We start from the raw sequence: 19,991 nt of genomic DNA, 5'->3' as shown, positions 1-19,991 counted from the left end.
GGTGGACAATGCAGACCAACCAACCCGCTCATACAAGGAGCAATGATGAGTAAGGGCTCTGAAGTCTGTGATGAACCTCAGAGCTCCGTGGTAAACAGTGTCCAGCAGTTTCAGGCTTTGAATGGATGCATGCATGTACATAACATCGCCATAGTCCAGCACTGACATGAACTGACGTGACCACTGAACTGTGGACTGATTGCAAAGTTTAACCATCACAGTATGAGAAAAGGTTTGTTTCACTAAAAGGATTCAGAAGCGGACACAAGGCAGATGATCACAACTCAGGCAGGGTTTATTAACAAAGCGCACAGGAAAAGCCGGAGGGCTGGGGAGAGAGCTGACAATGTTGTTCCAGAGCACTGTACAGGGCGGACAGATCGGCCGGCGGGTGACAGGCTAGCAGGCAGGTAACGACTCAGCACACGGGAATAACTGTGTCAGATGGAAACAGGACGTTAGGCACAGATCACAAAATACTCCACAAAACTAGGAGCATTTGGCCCGGAGCAATTTACCATAGGAGGCAAACAGACAAACTGGCGAAGAGTGGGAGCTGAACCAGAGTATTTCACTGCAGGAGTTGATTGTTGATGAGCCACAGGTGCGAGAAGCTGCAGGTGGCGATGAGCCTGGACCGGACGCGCCCACACACACACACACAAACACAGGACCTGACAGACAGGACTGACACCAGAGAAAACACAAGGGAGGGGGAGGAGGCGAACGTTTTTAGATTTTCTTCACCATCAGAGTTATCCTGTGATAGTCGTCTGTACATACATGTGTACGTTGCCAACAGGGACGGCTAATAGCTAAATGTAAACAAATATAAGCTTAAAATGAACAATGCTTAAGTTGTAGCCTGGGGGGGGTTCAGTTGTTTTTCTCCAGGCAGGATTGAATGATTTAAAACATTTCTGAATTAAAACTAACTTTTCAGCACAGGCTTGATGGCTATATGGTACACGTTATAATTTTAAAGTAAAGCAGTGGCACAAACAACTAAAATGAATAAATGAAATACGGCCTTTGGGCGCACAGGGGCAAGAATTTCTCATTTATCTGCAGTTATCTCCCTGAAAAGTTGCAGATTACAAAAACATGAACTTTAGTCCAGAAAACTTGAAGCACGTTTATCAAACACGAGCGTGAAAGCCTGAGACACGTAGAACCTGAGAGTGAACTTCTGACTGACGCAGGAGGTTTGTTCATGTTGGAGATAATACTCATAATATTTATTTCCTCTCGTCCCGACAGGTTAATGGAAAGTTTCCTCACTGCCAGTTCCACTGGGAGATGCAGCAAGCCAGGAGAGACTGTCAGACACAACTGCAGCAACAGACGCCTGCTAGCACAGGTACACACACACACACACACACACACACACACACACACACGTTTGTTCCTCTATCCCCATGGGGACATCTCATTGACACAATGCGTTCACTAACCTCTTACCTTAACCTTAACCCGATTGTGGCCTGAACACTAAAACAAAGTCTTAACCCTCAAAAAGCAAGCTCTACCTGTAGGGACCTCAACATTTGTCCCCATCGGTTAGTGTGCATTCAGGCAGATGTCCCCACCCAGATATAAAAACATGAAACACACACACACACACACAGTAAAGCTCTTAAGTGATATGAATGCAGGACCAAGAGTTTTACAGTGACTAACACTATTGGCATGTGCAAGCAGGCGAAAATACTCAGAATAGAAACACACACACTCACACCTCTTGGTGTGTGTGTGTGTGTGTGTGTGTGTGTGTGTGTGGGCATTGACTGAGGTCAGTTATGTGTATAAAAAGGTGTGTCTGCACGCCATTTCGGCCTGTGTTGCAACACACTCACTATCAGTCACTTATTTACCTCTCAGGTCAAATACTCCAGAGTCGTGAGGAAGTGCACACACACACACACACACACATACATGTGCATGCAATACTGGCCTGTTCTGTTTTTCTAAAAGGTCATGTATGATTGAATGTTTCTCCTCAGTGATAATAAAAAAGCGTTTTATCTGTGTGATCTGCAGCTTTTGGACTTTTTTTCTCATGCATGTGTGGGTGTGTTTGTCTGTGTGCTAGACTCAAAGACATTTGACCTTTTTAAAAGACAAACCACCATCTGATTCCTCTTTTAGACTTCATCAGGTAAATCAGCTCATTTAAATAGCAGCTTATTCTCATCGGTGGTGGAAAGTAACTGTTTTGAGTGTTGCTTTGTGCTCAACTTGTTTCACAGTATCTCTACATTGCTACTTCTACTTAAAGGTGAGGTAACAGGAACCTGTGGTCAAGATGAGGCAACTGCAGGATGCTGTATCCTGAAACAAACAAAGTGAAATATGTGCGACCTTTATGTGACAGCCCTATATTGGTGTATAAAAATATGCACATGAAGGTCTTTGCTTTTTGGCTGTGGAGACACTTGATCGCCTTGAGCAAATGTGAAATAAGCGTACTCAAAGACAGTTTTGGTTTGTCAGCTTTATTTTATACAGATTTCCCTAAAACAGTCTTTTCTTATACGTTTGACTCTAGTGCTGCTGTAACCAGTGTGGGATCAGTAAAGTTTATCTTACCTTATCTTAAATTGTGGGGATGCACTGAAATGAAAATTCTTAAATAAAGAAAAGATTTGCAGAACACTGAACAAGTACATTCACAGTTTTTCCCCCTCAGTGTTTCCCACAGGATTTGCAGAGACTATGGTGGGTGGGTCTGAGGCACGAGAGGGTCCGGTAAAGTAAATTACACGTGTCCATTTACTTTTAATGGATACGATTTGTTTTATACTTTCTGTGAATTTTAATCCAATTAATCCTGTATAGACACCTTATTTTGAAAACGGACGTTGTCAGTTTGATAAAAAATAAAATTGTATGTTGTTCTCGTACGGCGTAACACGAAGACTTCACAGGCTCTCTTCAGGTAGGACTCTCATACTGCAAAACTTGTCTTTGTAAAGAGAGAAACTGACAGGATAAAGTCTCTAACCTGCCTTTACCGTAAAGGCTTGAATACGTGTGCACTCCAAATGTAGGTGCGGCTGGCTTTATTGCCTTCTCAGAAACGAGTGACAGAAACACTCAAAGCGGTTCTTTTCTAAGAAGTCAGCCACAGATGGAGTGGATGTGCTAGGAGACAATTCAGCAGAACAGCGTCTCCTAACGGCGAGTCTTTCTTGGACACTTTAAAATGCTTCCACACTGCACGACATGTCAACGTAATTGTTCAGTAAAATTTAATTGGTCTTTTGACTTATTGATTCGAACACCCTAAGGGCTATTTTTACTATTTTTGTCCAATTAATTTCAGTGGCCCAACATTTGGTGCATCACTATTAAATACACCTTAGATTAAGTTATTAAAGGCTTTAACAACATTTAGAGCTGCACTTTGGTCTTTTAAGCATAAAATGTTGATGTTTTACCCCCCAAAGTAATCTTAATTTCAGTCTTAGTATGAGAAATAAGTAAGTAAAGGGCATGTAAGGTGTTAACTTAAGGGTTTCTGTTCCCTCCTGAGTGAACACGTGAGCCAAATGTCAAAACTTCAGAGGATTAAGATTTGCTTTTATGTTGATTTATATGCCGACTGTTCGCTCAGCAGCAGGCACAGGATCAGTGAGATTCAAACAAGTAGCTCAGCCAAACAGGAAGTTGTGAACAATATAATTTATACCTCCAATGTGTGTGTGTGTGTGTGTGCAGGATGTCGCGGCGAGTGGGAAAGTGTGTCTTGTTGGCAGAGCGCGGCGGTCAACGAGACGGTGACCCTCCCCTGCCCCTCCTCCCTCCTGCACCTGTTTGGAAAAAACGGTGAGTTTTAGGCTTCAACACACACACACACACACACACACACACACACACACACACACACACACACTCTCTCTCTCCACTACGTCATTGTCATATCTGATGTAAATGTTCATATCAGGGAAAATGCAACGCTCAATCTGTCACGAATTTTCAAATGGGGCTCTTATTTTGAAAAAGTGGTAAAAGGTTGTATCGTGTATCTTGTAAGTTGATGATTGTGATCTAGTTTTTAGCTCCTTTTTAGCTCCTTGGCCCAACAAACAAACTTAAGCAGTGTCACGCTCTTGTTTGGTTTGCGGTTGTTCAGTTTCTGGTCCAGAGAGAAACGGGTTGTAGCAATAATCGACGGTAATGCGCTGCATGTGACCTCTGCCAGATGTTTCCTTCCTCCCAGCAGTTTCCTTTCACAGCTAATTTCACAAACTCTCGTCTTTCAGTCGACTCATTCTGCTTCATCTGTCACGTCGATGCCTCTTGTCTTTTGATCCTCTCGAGCTTCTGTAATCTGGACAGGTCTTTCATCCCTCTGCTTCCCTTTCCTCTTGCATCATCCTCCTCTGATCGAGCAACCTTTCTCACCTGCCATCCCTTACTCCAGGAGTCTGCAAATAAGTCTGGCATCGGGCTAAATTTTTTTCAAGTCATTAGATGTCGGGCCAAAGATCATGAATTTATCATTTATAATCACTGTACCTGTTTAGCTCAGTCAGCAGTACATAGGACTCCCGTTTGAAGCGTTGTGTGTTCACTTGCTGCTGGAATTATTTTTCTCCCTTTTTAACAGATTGATTATGAAGAGATCAGTTTACGATTGGTCCACATATAGGTTTATATATACATATAATCTTATTTTCGTTTCCCCAGTGTCTCTGAATGTTTCTCATTCAGGGGAATCCAATCTCACGACTTTTTCAGAGGTGTGTCAAGCAGATCTTTAGAACTTTTCAAAGTAAAAGCTCTCATTTCTCAACCTGTTGCTGTCCTCTTACTCCCTCTGTTCTCTGTCCTTCCAAACTAAAATATTTAGTTTGAAAAAAGAAAGTTTTCCCAGAAGTGTTAACAGTTGCTAAATTTGTTTTGTTAAGAAAAGAGTTATTGAAATTGAAGCATTTTTGTGGGATATACAACTTGTTTTATGTTAATTCAAAACAGCTGAAAAGTGTCTTTGGCCACTTTTGTTTATAGAATATCTACAAACAAATAATCTGCCTTGTGGTTGTTCTTTGTTATTACAGTTTTGACAAAGAAAGTGATTAGGTTAGTAAATACTTTGGCGGGGCTGTGTGATTATTTCATGGTGCAATACAGTAAGGTCAGGTTTGGCCAGGACTCTCGAAAAAGAGCAACTGCGTCCTACAAAATATTTACTCATTTGGCAGACGCTTTTTATCCAAAGCGACTTACATTTAAGGAACAACATACAAGCATCAGATCTACAATACATTGTAAACGCTCTGTACAGCGCCACTCTAGTCTTTTTGACCACTCACACTAAATCACATTCATACACTGAGCCTCAAACAGAAACTTACATTCACATTTATACACTGGTGGAACAGCCAGGGGCAATTTGGGGTTCAGTATCTCGCCCAAGGACACCAACACGCAGCATGGAGGAACAGGGGATCGAACCGCCGACGTTCCCGATTAACAAGCAACCCGCTCTATCTCCACAGCCGCCCTTAGCAGTAAGAGCTAATAGCGTTTGTCACATTAATTAACATAGGGAAAGAAACAAGAAGTGCAATCAATACAGGACAGAAGTAGAAGAGCACAGGAAGTGCGTGTTAGAGGTAGAAGTGTTCATGGAAGAGATGAGATTGCTTTGTAATCTCAGGGGTGGCGTGCGCGGTGACCAAGAAGGAACGTAGGCTTGTATTATGGAGTGTAGGTAGATGGTGCAGACCCAGTAGTAGCTCTCCATGCAGCGTTACTGTCTTGAAACTTAAAACTACAGCTCTTTATCAATCATGAATCTCACCACCCTGGTTGGAGTGATGGTTGAGGAGCAAATTTGTAGTTTGATGTTATGGTGGATAGATTGCTTGGCTGGAATGACCAAGAGTTCAGTCTTAGAGAGGTTTAGTTGAAGGTGGCGAGCCTTCATCCATGCGGATATGTCAGAGAGAAAGTCCACGAGCCGCGCCGAGACGTTCATAACCGCTCTGCTAATTCACCTTGTTAAATACAGTGTTGGTAAAAACTCAATCGCTGCCTGGATTGTGTTCACTGAATGTGTTCAGTCCAGGAAACGTGACTGGAGATTGTCATGCATCCTGCGGTTCACCTGTTCAGTTTTAGGCAACTAAGATCTTGGTTTTGGGTGAAGATCACTTTGCAGAGATGTTCAATATAAATGCAATAGGGACGGTACGTGTTTTTTGCCTGCTGCTCAGTAGAGGATTTTCAAATCTTTACTAATTTTAAAAATGTGGGACACCACAGACATAACGACAGAATGTTTTTTTGTTTGTTTTTTAAACATAAGAACGCACACCAGATGATTCAGTCAAGATGCAGGACCACACACCGGGGACTTGGTATTTCACATAACTTGCAAATCGTAAATACTTGTTTGAAATCAGGGAGCCTCCCATCCAGTCAGCAACTTTACGATTATGTTTGTAAGCCCCTCACTCTGCAGCATCATTTGGGCCGATACATTCACATATAAATACTGTATATATAAATTGTTTGGCAGTGTAACTGTGCCGGAGGGGTTATGCCGAATTTTGTTTGCCTGCCGAGAATTGCATGAAAATGCATTGAAGTTCTGCTTTTAAACCCACTATATTCTTTGTGGGGTTCATCAATTGTGATAAATGATCTGCATGTATTTAATGAACGTTAACAATTGTTAACATATTATTACACTTAGTAAAAGTAGGCCATTTCTTGAGATTCAGCGAAAACATGTGGCGTTAACCGTGTTCAAACAATGTCAAAAGCAAAGTGTCTGAAAAGGACCTTAATAAGTGAATTTCATAATTCAGCAAAACGGATGTTGTAGGCTAGCTGCCGAAATTTGCATCCACATCTTTTCTCAGTATGAAAGAGCGTTACCTCCCGCGAGGCTGATTTTATTCCCCTATCTATCAAGTCAGCGAAAGTCAGCCAGTTATCTCGAACGCACCTGTTGACTACCAGTTATACAGCGTGCAACTTCGACAGCTGTTTTCCAAAGTTAACATAGGTCTCCTTATTAGCTAGGCTCCTTACATGCTTGCTATTAACTGCTTTGAAGATGGGTCTCCGACATTGACAGCGTTGTGTTGGACAGATTTGTGCAGCGGTGTTTATGATACCAACCATTCATTTACAGACGAGTCTGTTGTCCGTGTTTGCGCGAGAGAGAGAAAGAGCGACCGAACGAGAGGATGTGTGGAGCGAATATGTGCTGCACGGCGCTGCAATCAAAAAAACGATTTTAAAATGGGGCGCCAAATTTACTGTTAATCTACCTGGGCGGCCCGCCCAAGTAAAGCCTATGTGTGGGAAACACTGTTGTTTGGTTTCAAACCTGCAATGTTTGTTTGCTGGCATTACAGAATATTTTAATAAAAATACCAACTCAAAAACTCTGTCAGAAGCATCGTTTTTCTGCTTTGCATGACGACCCAATCAGAGAGCCGAGCGTGAGCGTCTGTGTCATCGTTTCCAAAGTCCTCCGTTTTGGCCCGTCTTCACCCGTCTTCGCTGTTTTAGTCTGGACGGGAGGTGCAAACGTAGCAAAAGGTCTCCGTTTTAATTTGAAAATGCAGCAGTGTGGATGGGGCCTAAGTGGGAAATAGAGAAGTAGTCGTTATCGTCTATTTTGAGTAAATATGTTGTAATCTTCACAAGAAATATGTAATGAAATGTAATGAAAGTAAAGTCTAATACAGAACAAGCTTGTTGTTGTATTTCGAGAACTGTATGTGTTGAATAGGTGGGCTGTATAAGAGGGTTTGTTCTTGTCTTTGTAAAATAAAAAATGACAAATGAGCTCACTGAGAAAAAAATAACTCCTGATGTGATTGTTTTTTCATGTTAAGGTTCACCCTCCCCCCTCCCTCCATCGCTGTGTTTTCCTCGCCTCCCTCCATCCTGCGCTGCTCACGATCTTTCAGTTAATGAGTCTAATTATTCGCGGGGCAGCTGATGACATCTGGGCTGGCCGACTTTCTCCGTGATTTCCCTCAGCAGCATCTGTCAGCAGCTCGGTTTATCCACCTCCCTGCTGCCCCTGCAGAGGTGGGAAGCATTAGGTCAGTTAAAAGATGAGGCGTGTGATCGGCACAACGGCGGCTGCTCAACATCTGAAGTCACTGACTGAGACTGCGACTGTTAAATATTCTGTCAACACATTAACATCTGTGCACGAGAGACTGTGAAATTAGCTGGCCAACAGCAAACTCTGCTGTTAAAGTTAAATCAGTTGCATCTTCACTTTTCCTCTGTGTTTTGCCTCCTGTAGAAGCAGTAACAACAGAAATGCGTCCCATTTCTGATATATATCAAATATAATACAAGGAATATATATAGTTTAGAAAATCTACACAGGCGGTGAAGTACTTTGCTTTGAGCAGTGTTTGCAGGTCATCCTGAAGTCTCCATACAGCCCCCAACAAACGGTTTCTTATAATTTCAAAGGAGCTTGTTTGCTTATTTTCTCTCCGTATTTACAGTTGTTCATGTCGGCTTGATTTGCAGTTTAATCAAGAGGAAGTTGTGTAACGTGCTGCTTGTTGTATCTGATGTGATGTCGTGGGGTGGATGATTACATTTACACAGCACTTTATCTTGATACCCACAGCGCTTTAGAGAGAAACTCACCTTAACCACCACTGATGTGTAGCATCCACCTGGGTGATGCATGGCAGCCATTTAGTGCCAGAACTCTCACCACACATCAGCTTGAGGTGGAGAGGCGGGGAGCGAAACAAAAATCCAGTTACCCTGGGGGTTAGGAGTTTTCACTCTGAACTCCCTACTTATGGGATCTTTGGACCTCGGTTTCACATCCCAAAGATGGTTTCTCCTACAACAGAGGCTCAGTGAATGGATGTGAAACAATATTACGTTAGTTATTGCATTTGTTATCAAAGGGAGATCACATAGAGTAGCCTACATGTGTGTGATTTGGTAAAAGAGATACAGTAGTTTTGGGAAGTAGTTTTCCCACTTTATCAGAGTCAAAACAATAAATGTCTCAGGACAGACCTTTTTTATGAATTTAGTGTAGTCTGAAGTTATGTCAAATAGTAAAATTAGGCTAACTTGGCTCATATGTTGAGTTTCTACGGGATCAAACAACATAATCATGATCCCTGGAGGAATTGAGTGAAACTAAGGGGGTGGTAGGAGGACGCCTTTTCCCAAGCTTTGTCTGAGGGTAGGCCCACAGTCTCAGAAAGCCCTTGTCCTACAGCATAGCAAAATATGTTTTTTTGATGTTGTTTGTTTAGTAAGACCAGAGGGAAGACTGCCCCCTACTGGCCCACCAACACCACTTTCCAGATGCAGATTAGTTTTCCCAGTAGGTCTCCCGGTCAAGTACTGTACACCTGTATAGCTTCAGTCATTCAGCAGCTGCTGTAGCTGCTGGCAGTTCACATCTGTAAATCTAAATGGTCTGGCTTTAAACTTTCAGGAACAACAGAACCCTAATTTGACTTTAATATAAACTTAAATGATTGTACTTTAGTGTTTAAAGGCCAATGTATTAGTCTTTCTGAATGAGAGCATCGTTAAGACATACAGCTGTCAGTTTTCACTCATAAATACTTTATTTAAACGTGTTGTCTCTTTAGAGCTGGTGCCCTCTTTCACAAATGTTTTTCCTCCACAGAAAAAGAGTCAACCAGAAATAATAATAGCAGTAATATGTATGTTTTTGCAGTGTGTTGGTCCCTCTTTGCCACCTTACTCGTCTGCTGAGAAGAGTTCAGCACAGTTAACGTTAACAAACTGTCAGCTAGCCAGCAGCCTCATTAACAAGCTCGCTGCTGTAGAGCACAAATCAAGTGTATTTACAATAAGACAGTTAAGAAACACAATCTGCTGCAGCCGCTGCCAACAGCCGAGGACCTCCAATATGGCCGACCTTTTCCAGTCCCCTGCTATGCTTCCGCTTTATTTACACTGAGATTCCTATTAAGTAAGTAAGTAAGTTGTTTGTTGTTGTTGTTACGTGCGGTTCGGACAGTCTTTGTGAATTCTGTAAAAACTAAATTAAAATAACTTGCCATTGTAGTTTTTAAAGTTAATATACATTTTAGTGCCTTCATAGTCTGGTTTCATCTCAAATATTTTTAGAAACCGTCAGGTGTGGGCTGTCAAGAGTGGGGGAAAAGCAGGGAAAAACTCCTATTATTCTTTATTCCAAGTTTGTTGCCTCATGTTGCAAGCTTTTTAAACACACCATATACATATATAAGCCTAGATGTTGAAATTTGACTTTGTGGTAGCTGGTTATTTAAAACGCCATGAAACATGAAGACCAGAGATTACAGTTTATTGTCCTTTTAAAGGATTTCCCTGAACTAGTTGAACTGCTAAAAGGCAAATAAAAACATTATTTAAACAAAGGTGCTCTAATAAATCTTAATCAAAGCACTCATTCAAGACTGAACAAAGAAACCTCAACCACTTTAACAAATAATGCATCCGGTGCAACTGGAAAGGACCGACTGTATTCGATACCATCTGCTTAATAACTGAATGTACTGATTTGGCCAAAGTGTAGAACGCAGTATGCAAGAAAAAGCAAAAAAACTGATTTGGAATAAATCTCCAGTACGCATCGGACCGCCTTTACCTTATATACTGTGTCCCATTATGCAAATCACTCTTTACTTCTTTATTTAATCAGGCAGTCTCAACAACAGGTCATCATTGCTAACCATGAAACGCAGTAGGCAGTACATATGTAGTGCAAACAAACCTGTTTGTCTGTCTGTGGGTGGCGATGGCGCAGTGGATAAGACACATGCCGTTTGTGTGGGAGACCGTCGACCACCGATGTGTCTGAGCAGGACTCTTAACCCCTGGTTGCTCCAGAGGCGTGCGGCCTTTGACATATATGGTAATTGTAAGTCGCTTTGGATTAAAGCTTCAGCTAAAAATTAATGTAATAAAATGTGATGTCTGTGTGTCCCAGGTGTCCTCAGCAGGAACTGCACAGAGAACGGTTGGTCTGACGTCTACCCCGCCATCACCATCGCCTGCTGGTCGAACAACACAGATGAACCCAGTGAGGTGAGTTCAGCGTCTGTATGTCACTTCTGTATAAGTTATGTTTGTACTGATGATTGGTGACCTGGAAAGGATAAGCTTTGTGTTCTGATCTGAGCTCTGTGTGCTCGGTTTCATATCCATATCATCATATTGATAGTTAGTTAATGCAAAATAATCAGTAACACTTTATTTAGGTAGGAACCAGTGGGTCATAAAATAATAATATAAAAAGGGGTCATGGGATAGAAAGAAAGTAAAAAAACAACCAATTAATTTTACTCTAATATTTGCTTCTTATGTGAAATATGGGATATTTTTACTTCTTCAAGCCTCATCCAGTTATTCAAATAAAACCATCAGAGATGTTTAAAAGAGACATGGAGAGACAAAGGGTCGCAGGTCAACATGGCTTCATTTTCACAAGCTAAAATGGTACTTGTCTAATTTCCTAGGAGGTTTCCTTGATAGCATTACGTAATTTTGAAACATGACAATCTAAGACAGTAACCAATAGAAGAAGAAACCAATTATCTTTTTGTATTTATATACAGTTTTTGACTTGAAAGGAACCTGAATTTTAGCAACAGACATCCGGTTATTTATTGGAAACTTTACATTTCAGTTGACAAAGCAATCTCACTTAAAGGACCGTCGGGTGTGTTTCCTGGTTAAAACAAAAATCTACAAAATGCTGCGTGCAGGGTTTAATACCACAATGGTTTCCTTTTGTGTTTTCAATCGGAACAAGTTTACATGTGAAGTCCCACGTGCGGAGGAGAACGTTCTCATAAGTGCAAATCACAGATGTCTGTGGTGTAGGCACATTAGAGGATCTTATCTCCGTTTCAACCCACTTTCAATGCAAACCACCCACAGACCCACTTTTGAAACAGGCGAGACTTGGCTGATCTGTTTTGAAAAAAGCCGACCACGAATTAGTTTCAGTTTGTTTGTTTGTGCAAATTGTGTGCGGTGCAGACAGAAAACCTCCTTTTGACAGGTCAGGTCAGTATTACACAATTAGGAGCAGGTTTCAGTTTTCTGAACTCATGACGCTTCAAGAAATCAGGAGTCTGAATGAAAATAATAAAACTACTAATCTAAACATTAATCCATCAGATATCTCCTAGCTGGATTTAGTTTGTTCTCACGGGCAAAATTAAAGGTTGGGAAAGAAACATAAGCACCAAAGATGCTCACAAGTCTCTGAGCTAGAGTCTAAGTTAAGTCTCAAGTCTCTCGTGGTTATAATGAATGTTGCCTGCTGCATTCAATCCAGGCTGCTTAAAAATCTGCATAGCTATAAGGGATCTGTAACTGTAACCTGTTTTTCCACAGCACAACCATGTAATGTGCAACGCAGTTAATGACAGAATAAAAGCTTATTAATGACTGTAAGTCAACTCCAACTGCAGGCTCTCAAACCAGTGTAACGTTAACTAAATGAAACTGTAACGTTACATGATCAACAATAAACCTGTAACCTGTTTTTCCACTTACAGAGCACAACCATGTGATGTGCAATGCGTCTACAACTAATGACCGCTTATAAACTACTATAAGTCAACACATCAGACTCTCAAACCCGTTAATCGACTACCACAAGTTTGGCAAGTAAACGCTCATTCATAACGAACGACAGTTGGAGTTAACCTCTGGGAGGTCGTAGCTAAAGCAACAAGCAAGCTAACGTTAGATGGCGAATGCTGAGCTAAACTGTCAGGAATTATACTAGAACCCAGATGCAGACACGGAGACAATGCAGCAGTTTATTGATTGAAGCAGAGTGAGCAAACTAGGCAGGGTGAGGTGGCAGGGAGTTTCCTTCTAAGCTGTCTGGACTGTGGCTGGAAGGGTTGCATCTTGGACTTCGAGAGACTTGGAACTGGCAGGCAGGCTGAGCAGGTAGAGCAGGCGATCTGGAGACAGGCGGAGAGAAACTATTTAAAGCAAACTGGTTACTTGATTAACAGGCTTAAAGCTAGACGCTAAGGCAAGACCTACGGTACACGACTTAACAATCCGACAGGGAATGGAAGTCTGGTCTCTCCTTAAGAAGAGGGAGGGATGGCAGATCAGGAAAGGTGCGCGATTACCAACAGGTGCAGCTAGTGCCAACTCAGGAAGCCCGACACGCCCAGGATTGAAAAAACTGAGAGAAGGGAGGGAAGAGAAACAGAACAAAAACACACCAAGCATGCCTCACTCACCCAAAGGAAAAAACAAATCGAAACACACTCACTCAGTCTCAAACTCAGGTGACAGATGCAGGAGTCATGCATGACATAAACATGTTTACAAACCTCATTTCCTAAAAATAAACATTGTTGATTGAGTCCCGCACCTCGAGTCTCGAGGAAAAAAATGTGTAATTAAATTCAGTTACATATGAAAAGGTTACATGATTACATTGGATGTTACATCTAAATATTTTCTGTAAAAAGCTCGGCTATATGTTTCTCATTGTTGCACATTGTCTTCCTTTGCCGTTTCCAGCCACAAAGTTTGATGCTGTTCTGATGCTTCTGATTGGTTCTCATGTTTGAATTTTCAGCGCCACCCGTCTGCCAGTTAAATTACCTCTCAAGCTGTCTTGTAAAAATGGTTAAGAGTAGAAAACTTTGAAAAGGAATCAAAAAGTAATTAAATGTAATATGTTACATCACTAAAGTAATTAAATTTTAAATAGGGTAACTTTTTATTGGTAACCTCCAAAGCAACACTGTTCACTGTCTCTACATTGTTATAAATGGTTTTGGGTCAGTTTGGGCCGTATGCACTACATAAAAGTAGATGTTTATAGTATAGTCCCAATGAAGGAAAATTTTATGTGTCAAGGATCAGATTTCATCTCCCCAGTTTCTGTTGCATCGCTTCTTATCCACCAATAAGTGGTGTATTAACAAGGCTGATTTCATATCAGCTCAGTGTTTCAGCATCTCTGCATGTGTCTTCATAGATGACACTGTGACCGATAAACCGAGAGGAAGCTCGGGGTTGAGAGAGAGTATATCAAATGCGAGGAAAGAGAGTTTTTTTCTGACCCCAAGCGACCTCTTTCTCTCGTCAGGCCACAGAGAAATTATCGTTTCCTCGTTGTGTTTGTGTTTCTGCACTTACAACATCATCAGGTCTAAACTTCAATCTTACCTGCCTACATGAATACCACCTGTAAAACTCCACATCAACCTCACGTCCCCAAATCCAGACTAAACACTAATTCTGAGCAGGTTTTGAGTTTGTCGGGTGTGAAAAAAATGACACCATGCGAAGTAAATACAGTCAATGTCTGAGTGTGTTGGTGATGGATACTATTTTACCACAACGCAAAGGAAATGGAAGAGCTTCACAAAGCTGAAAGAAAATTAAATATACTGCGGGTGATGGTGAAACAGCTCCAGAAAATATTAGTTTACAAAGAAATAAGTATTTTTAAATTTTAAAAAAAACCTTTGATGTCTCTTTGGTGAAGTTTTCTTGCTTAATTAAAGTTGCAGTTTGATAACGTCTGACGTTGCATAAAGCCTTGTATCATTTCCTGTGGTGATATTTTTTTATATTACCTGCTAAAACAGGATTTTATGATGATGATGATGTTTGTAGTTTATACTGTATTTAAATTATTATTATTGAGTGTATGGATTTTGGGACGCAGGACGATAAACATGTTAAACATTTAAAATTTTTGGGCAAGCAGCGAATACACAGGTCACAATACATGGACTACTTCAAGTAGATAAATAAATAAATAGATAATAATAATAAGTAATAAATACAGAGGTTTACGATGCCTGGCACATGTCTAGTTGCCGCTGTCAGCAATATTTAAAAGCCTGATGGCAGAAGGAATAAAATAATTTGCATATCTGTTAGTTTTCCTTGGGGGGGCGAGGTAGCGCCGTCCTGAGGGCATTAAACAGAATTCCTGACTAAGAACGTGGTCAGGATGACTCACGACCTGTCCAGCCTTCTGGAGCACCTGTTTTTTTCCAGAGGGAGCTCAGGTCTGTCAGCTGATCGCCACTGATGTTGGAGCAGATAATCCATAAAACCTGCAGATAAAAGAAAATGTTAAAAGACTTTCAATAAATGAATAATAAAAGTTGCATAAGATGCTCTGGGAAACATTAAAAGAATTTAGTTTAGCGATTGACTCTGTGTTTTTGTCAAACTTGAGGTTGGAGTCTAACATGGTTCCTAAGTACGTCTCTACAGTTTCAACATTTTCTCCATGAGTGATGCTGGCTTCTGGGTTAAAACGGTTCTTCCTAAAATCAATGATTAACTCCTTAGTTTTTGTCACATTAAGGTCCAGGTAGTTATAATCACACCATTTCACAAATGCTGATAAGGCACTCCCGTGGCCTGATTGAGCCCCCTGGTACTTTTTGCATCAAATAACGCTTTGTCAGCCTTTCTGAAAGTGTCAGTATCCGACGCCCTGAGATGAGAACAGACAACAACACGCGAGTAATTAACAGGCACATTAGTGGGAACCTTCTTTGACAGACAGGACCGTTTGGCAGGCAGCACGGATTTGGTACCTACAAGGAGTTAGAGGTTTTATAAGAGACAGTGTTCTCTTAAGAGATGAGGTTTCAAGAGCTTCTTGAAGTTAGAGAGGGACGCCCCTGCTCTGATGGCGTGTGGTAGCTCGTTCCACCATCGTGGTGTCACAGATGACAGCCGGGACTGGGATCGCTTTGTGTGAAGGGATGGCAAAACATAAATTATAAGAAGAATAAGATGACCTGCATGGCTAGATTTGTGCGAACCAACCCTTTAAAGAAAGAGTTCAGGAGGGCAGTGATGTGGACTCAAGACCTCTGAGTTTATGTTCCTAAGCTTTTAAAAAGGTTCCTGAGGTGGAAAAAGGGCATTTTCTGTTTTCACATTTAACAAAAAAGAACATTTGGGGTTTCACTGCTGCCAAAAACAGTGTGATCAGCAGACAGAAAACATCCACGGTACCAGGATTGAGAGTTTTACCACGCTGACCCAGTCTCTTGTTGTGTGGACTTGTGGCGAGACACTGGCTTAAACTCTCAGCTCCTCCAGCTGAGTTGTGGGGGGTTCAGGTTCTGGTCTTCTTCTCTCTGCTCTCTGATCCGCCCTCGGCTGTTCCCATATCTGATTCTTCACCAGATGAAGGCAAACAGGAGGCATTTCCCCCCCACCTCTTACTCCTTAGAGGAGAGGAGCAGAATGACACAGCTGAATATTTAACCCTGTGAATGTTGCAGATGGTTGTAGAAATTAAAAAACACCCCCCGTTGTTTTCTTTACTGTCTTTTACTCAGAGCTGTAAACCTGTGTTATCTGTCTACTCCGTTAGTGTGTATATGTATGTTTAGACCTTCCCGTCGCCCCGAGGCGTCCTGTTTGATGCCACAGAGCTTATTTTCTGACCTTCCCAGTTATTGCTTGTAGTCACGGCTGCATTCCAGGTTTATTCTGAGCTTTAAATAAAGAAAGTAACATCCAGGTTTAAGAGAATATCCGGAACCATTATTGTGTCCACACTGCGGCACACACTCCTCTTGCTCTCTCGTTACATTTGACATGGGAAGTCCGAGTTCAAAGTCGGAAACGGCCCTCTAAGTCGGATTTCAGGAGAACCGCACTACCCCGACTTTGTGATCCAAGATGGCTAGTTGTAAACAACGGCTGGCCGAGCACGAGGTTTTCCGACTTGTTAACTGGAACGCCGTCAACTCTGGTGTGCCGTCATTCCCAGCTCCGACTTCCGAGGTAAATGAAACGCACCGTAAGTGACGGTCCTCCATCAGGCGTCAGTGTCTAGTGATTGTGTGAATGTCTCTTGTTTTGGGGACATAAGTAGAGGAAAATAATCTATTTTATTTCCTTTATTGTCAAAAAAATCAAAAGATCAAAATCAGCAATCTGTTTGTCTGTCTTTCTATATTTTCTGACTTCCTGTCTGTGGCTCTCAGCTCCAAGGCCATTGGTTCCTACTGAAGATGTAACTTTCAAAGAACAGGTCACAAATATATAGTTATTTCTGTGTTTACACTTTTATATACTTTTCAAACACACAGGAGGAAATGGTGCATTTGTTTGGGACTATTTTCAGCGGCCGATGAATCCACATGTATGTGTGACCGAGTCAGAATAAACTACAGTGTGTGTGTTCATGGTGATGAAGGAACATGTGACCCAGTGCAGCAGTGAGGCTCACTGATGGGTTTTTAATAGTGTCTGGACAACAATGGCGCTCTACGGCTCAGAGGAAGAAAGGATATCAGTCTGTGATAAACACAGGACTTGTTTTATCAAGTAGTCTCCGTTTATTAAGCATCAAGCAAAGAAGAAGAACTCACTATGTGTGAGTCTGACCTTTATACCGTCAGCGCAGGTGGAGTGCGACTCTGTCTCTGGACAGAAGAGTTCAGTGTAGGTGTGTGTGTGTTGTTGTGTCCTCAGCTACTGGAACATTCGGCCTGTTTTTAGTTCTCGTTTTTCTTGCCTTAGTTACTATTTTCTTAGATAGGCGGCAGACACAGTTAAACCGCACTCCATCTGTCGACACAGTTAGCGTTTATAAGTAATGCATCTTTTAGCAAAGTTAAACTTAGCTCATAAGCACAACACGGGTTTTATTGACAAGAAGAAAAAATATAGAATATCACAAGACCGATCCTCTAAAAGTGAAAACTTTTCTGTGGATTTACCAGGCAAGGTGACAGAAATCATACAACTTCACAAGTGATTAAAAACATGTTGGTGGTAAAAGCAGCTAAATTAATAAGCTAGAAAGCACTTTAATATGGACAAAATTACATAATTCATTTGAAAATCCACAACTCATCAGTTATCAAAACTTTTAATGTAAAAAAAAAATGAATGTGGCGCGTTTAGCTCAGTTTCCTCGCAGTCCACTGTCCTGTCAATAAAGTCCAAAAAAAGGCCCACAAATATCTTTAAAAACAAAATAAAAAAATGAATCATAATGCGATTTGTATTTATGTCACAACTGCGTACGTAGCTGTTGGCTCTGCTGTTAAGGAGTTGGTTTGAAAAAGGGACTGATTTTGTTTTTACAGAAGTGTTTCAGTTATAACAGATCAAACAAATAAACACTAACATGCACGCAGAACAAAACACATCCAGTCGGGTGCAAGGAGAGGCGGAGAAGTGTGAGGAGAGCGCACGCATGTAGTTTTGTCTGTTGCTGCAATTTAATAACTAAATATTCCGAAGATAAGGAAGGCTCATTAAGTAAAACTCTGAAAAGCTGTGACCGGGAGGTCGCCGGTTCAATCCCACTGAGGTGCCCTTGTGCAAGGCCCATAACTCCTCCAGTGGAGCTGCTCAGCGGCCAGCAGGACTGGGCAGCTTCCAGATGTGAATGTGTAACAGTGTGATGGTGATCAGGGCCTTCCTGCAAGTGAAGCTTCCTGAATAAATGAAGGTTAAATAAAAAAATAAATAATGAAAGTAACGCCTCAAAAATTACCATCCATAATCGCAGCAGCAAGAAACCCTTCAAGTCTGAATTTATTCGCCACTTTCACTCACTCGACACTAGGAAGGAAGAAACGTTTGAATGATGAAGTGCTTCAAGCTCTTAAACTGTTATTTCTTTGCTGTCACAAGCTACAAAGTGAAATGACGTCTTAAATCCTCTGCAGACAAATGAAGTCTGCGATAACTTTCCTGGTCGAGCATCTTAAATGAGAGCAATATTCAAATTTGACCATCAGGTCTCTTAATTTAGCATCTCATCTAAGCTTTCTGTGGGTCTCTGTGCAGTTTCCTTTCCAGAGCCATCTTTCTTTTTAACATCTCTCTGTATTTCTCTGTTTACAGAATCTTTTTCCTCATCGCCGGACTGTTTTTCTTTCCTCTGTGTGTGTAAACATGCACACACACATGGTTGTTCAAGACGTCAATCTCTTTTATTTCTTTCCCCGCTTGCTGCAGTTTTCAAACTTCTGCTTTAGGAACAGGATGTGTGCATATCGCAGTCTTGCTTTCATAATCTTCCCCATGTACAATAGTTTAGATAAACATTTCATATCTTGGTTTATACCAATTAAAACTGTAACGACGCTGGAACTTAAAGCAAGATGAAGCGCGATGCGGCTGACCTACATCATCTGACTGCCTGACCGAGAGCTGACACTGCTGATGCTGTGGAGATTTACTGAAGCTCAGAAATAGATAAGGAGGCTGTTTGTGCGACGTTGCCTTGTATAGAAAAATGTACCAATGCTCCGTTCGACAGTTGTGCAAAGAAAAACAAATGAACTTCCTTTTATAAACTGTAGTGACAAGTGCTGGGACTTTGGCCCAACTGCTGCATGTGAACTGAGCACCGAATCTTAACATTTTTATTGTGTTGATTTGTTCTTTGCACATGTGGATGTCAGTAAATTCTCGTCAGGCACATTGTTTGGCTCGATTCATCCACATCATTGTTGTCAAATGTATTTATTTCCACTGCCACAGTCAGCCATACATGGATGTAGAGGCACTCACAATCACGTTTGCATATCAATGTCCCCTTCTTGGTCTTCATCTTCTTCTACTTAAACTTCCTTCTTCATCTTCTTCTACTTCTTCTTCTTCTTTGTCTTCATCATCTTTTTCTACTTCTTCATCGTCTACTTCTTCGCTTTCTTCATCTTCCTCTTCTTCTACTTCGATTTCATCTACTACTTCTTCCTCTTCTTCTACTTCATTGTCTTTGTCTGCTTCTTTTTTTTCTTCTTCTTCTTCATCTTCCTCTTTTACTTTGTCTTCTCCCTCTTCTTCCACTTCTTCTTCTTTTACTTATTTATTATTTCTTATTGTACTTATTATACATCTTCTCTTAATTCTTCTTCTACTTCTTTGTCTTCTCCTTCATCTTCCTCGTCTTTTACTTCTTCTTCTTTTACTTCTTCTTCTACATCTTAGGTGCGTTTGACTTCATGCGACGC

The 19,991-nt window shown here is 41.3% G+C and overlaps 1 protein-coding gene across 1 annotated transcript in view; it reads left to right on the top strand.

The window, feature by feature from the left end:
• Window positions 1–19,991, top strand: part of LOC119913026 (vasoactive intestinal polypeptide receptor 2-like) — a 48,451-nt gene that overhangs the window by 10,084 nt on the left and 18,376 nt on the right. The window contains exons 2-4 of the mRNA XM_038732344.1: window positions 1,261–1,360; window positions 3,721–3,828; window positions 10,970–11,067. Of these exons, the coding sequence (XP_038588272.1) occupies window positions 1,261–1,360; window positions 3,721–3,828; window positions 10,970–11,067 (306 nt within the window). The remainder of the gene's footprint in view (window positions 1–1,260; window positions 1,361–3,720; window positions 3,829–10,969; window positions 11,068–19,991) is intronic.

The sequence above is a fragment of the Micropterus salmoides genome, unplaced genomic scaffold (assembly GCF_014851395.1).
Source record: "Micropterus salmoides isolate LMB-PRFRI ecotype aquatic unplaced genomic scaffold, ASM1485139v1 Ms_hic_scaffold_1, whole genome shotgun sequence".
In the NCBI taxonomy this organism is placed as follows: domain Eukaryota; kingdom Metazoa; phylum Chordata; class Actinopteri; order Centrarchiformes; family Centrarchidae; genus Micropterus; species Micropterus salmoides.
This window is presented reverse-complemented; position numbering and strand designations above follow the sequence as displayed.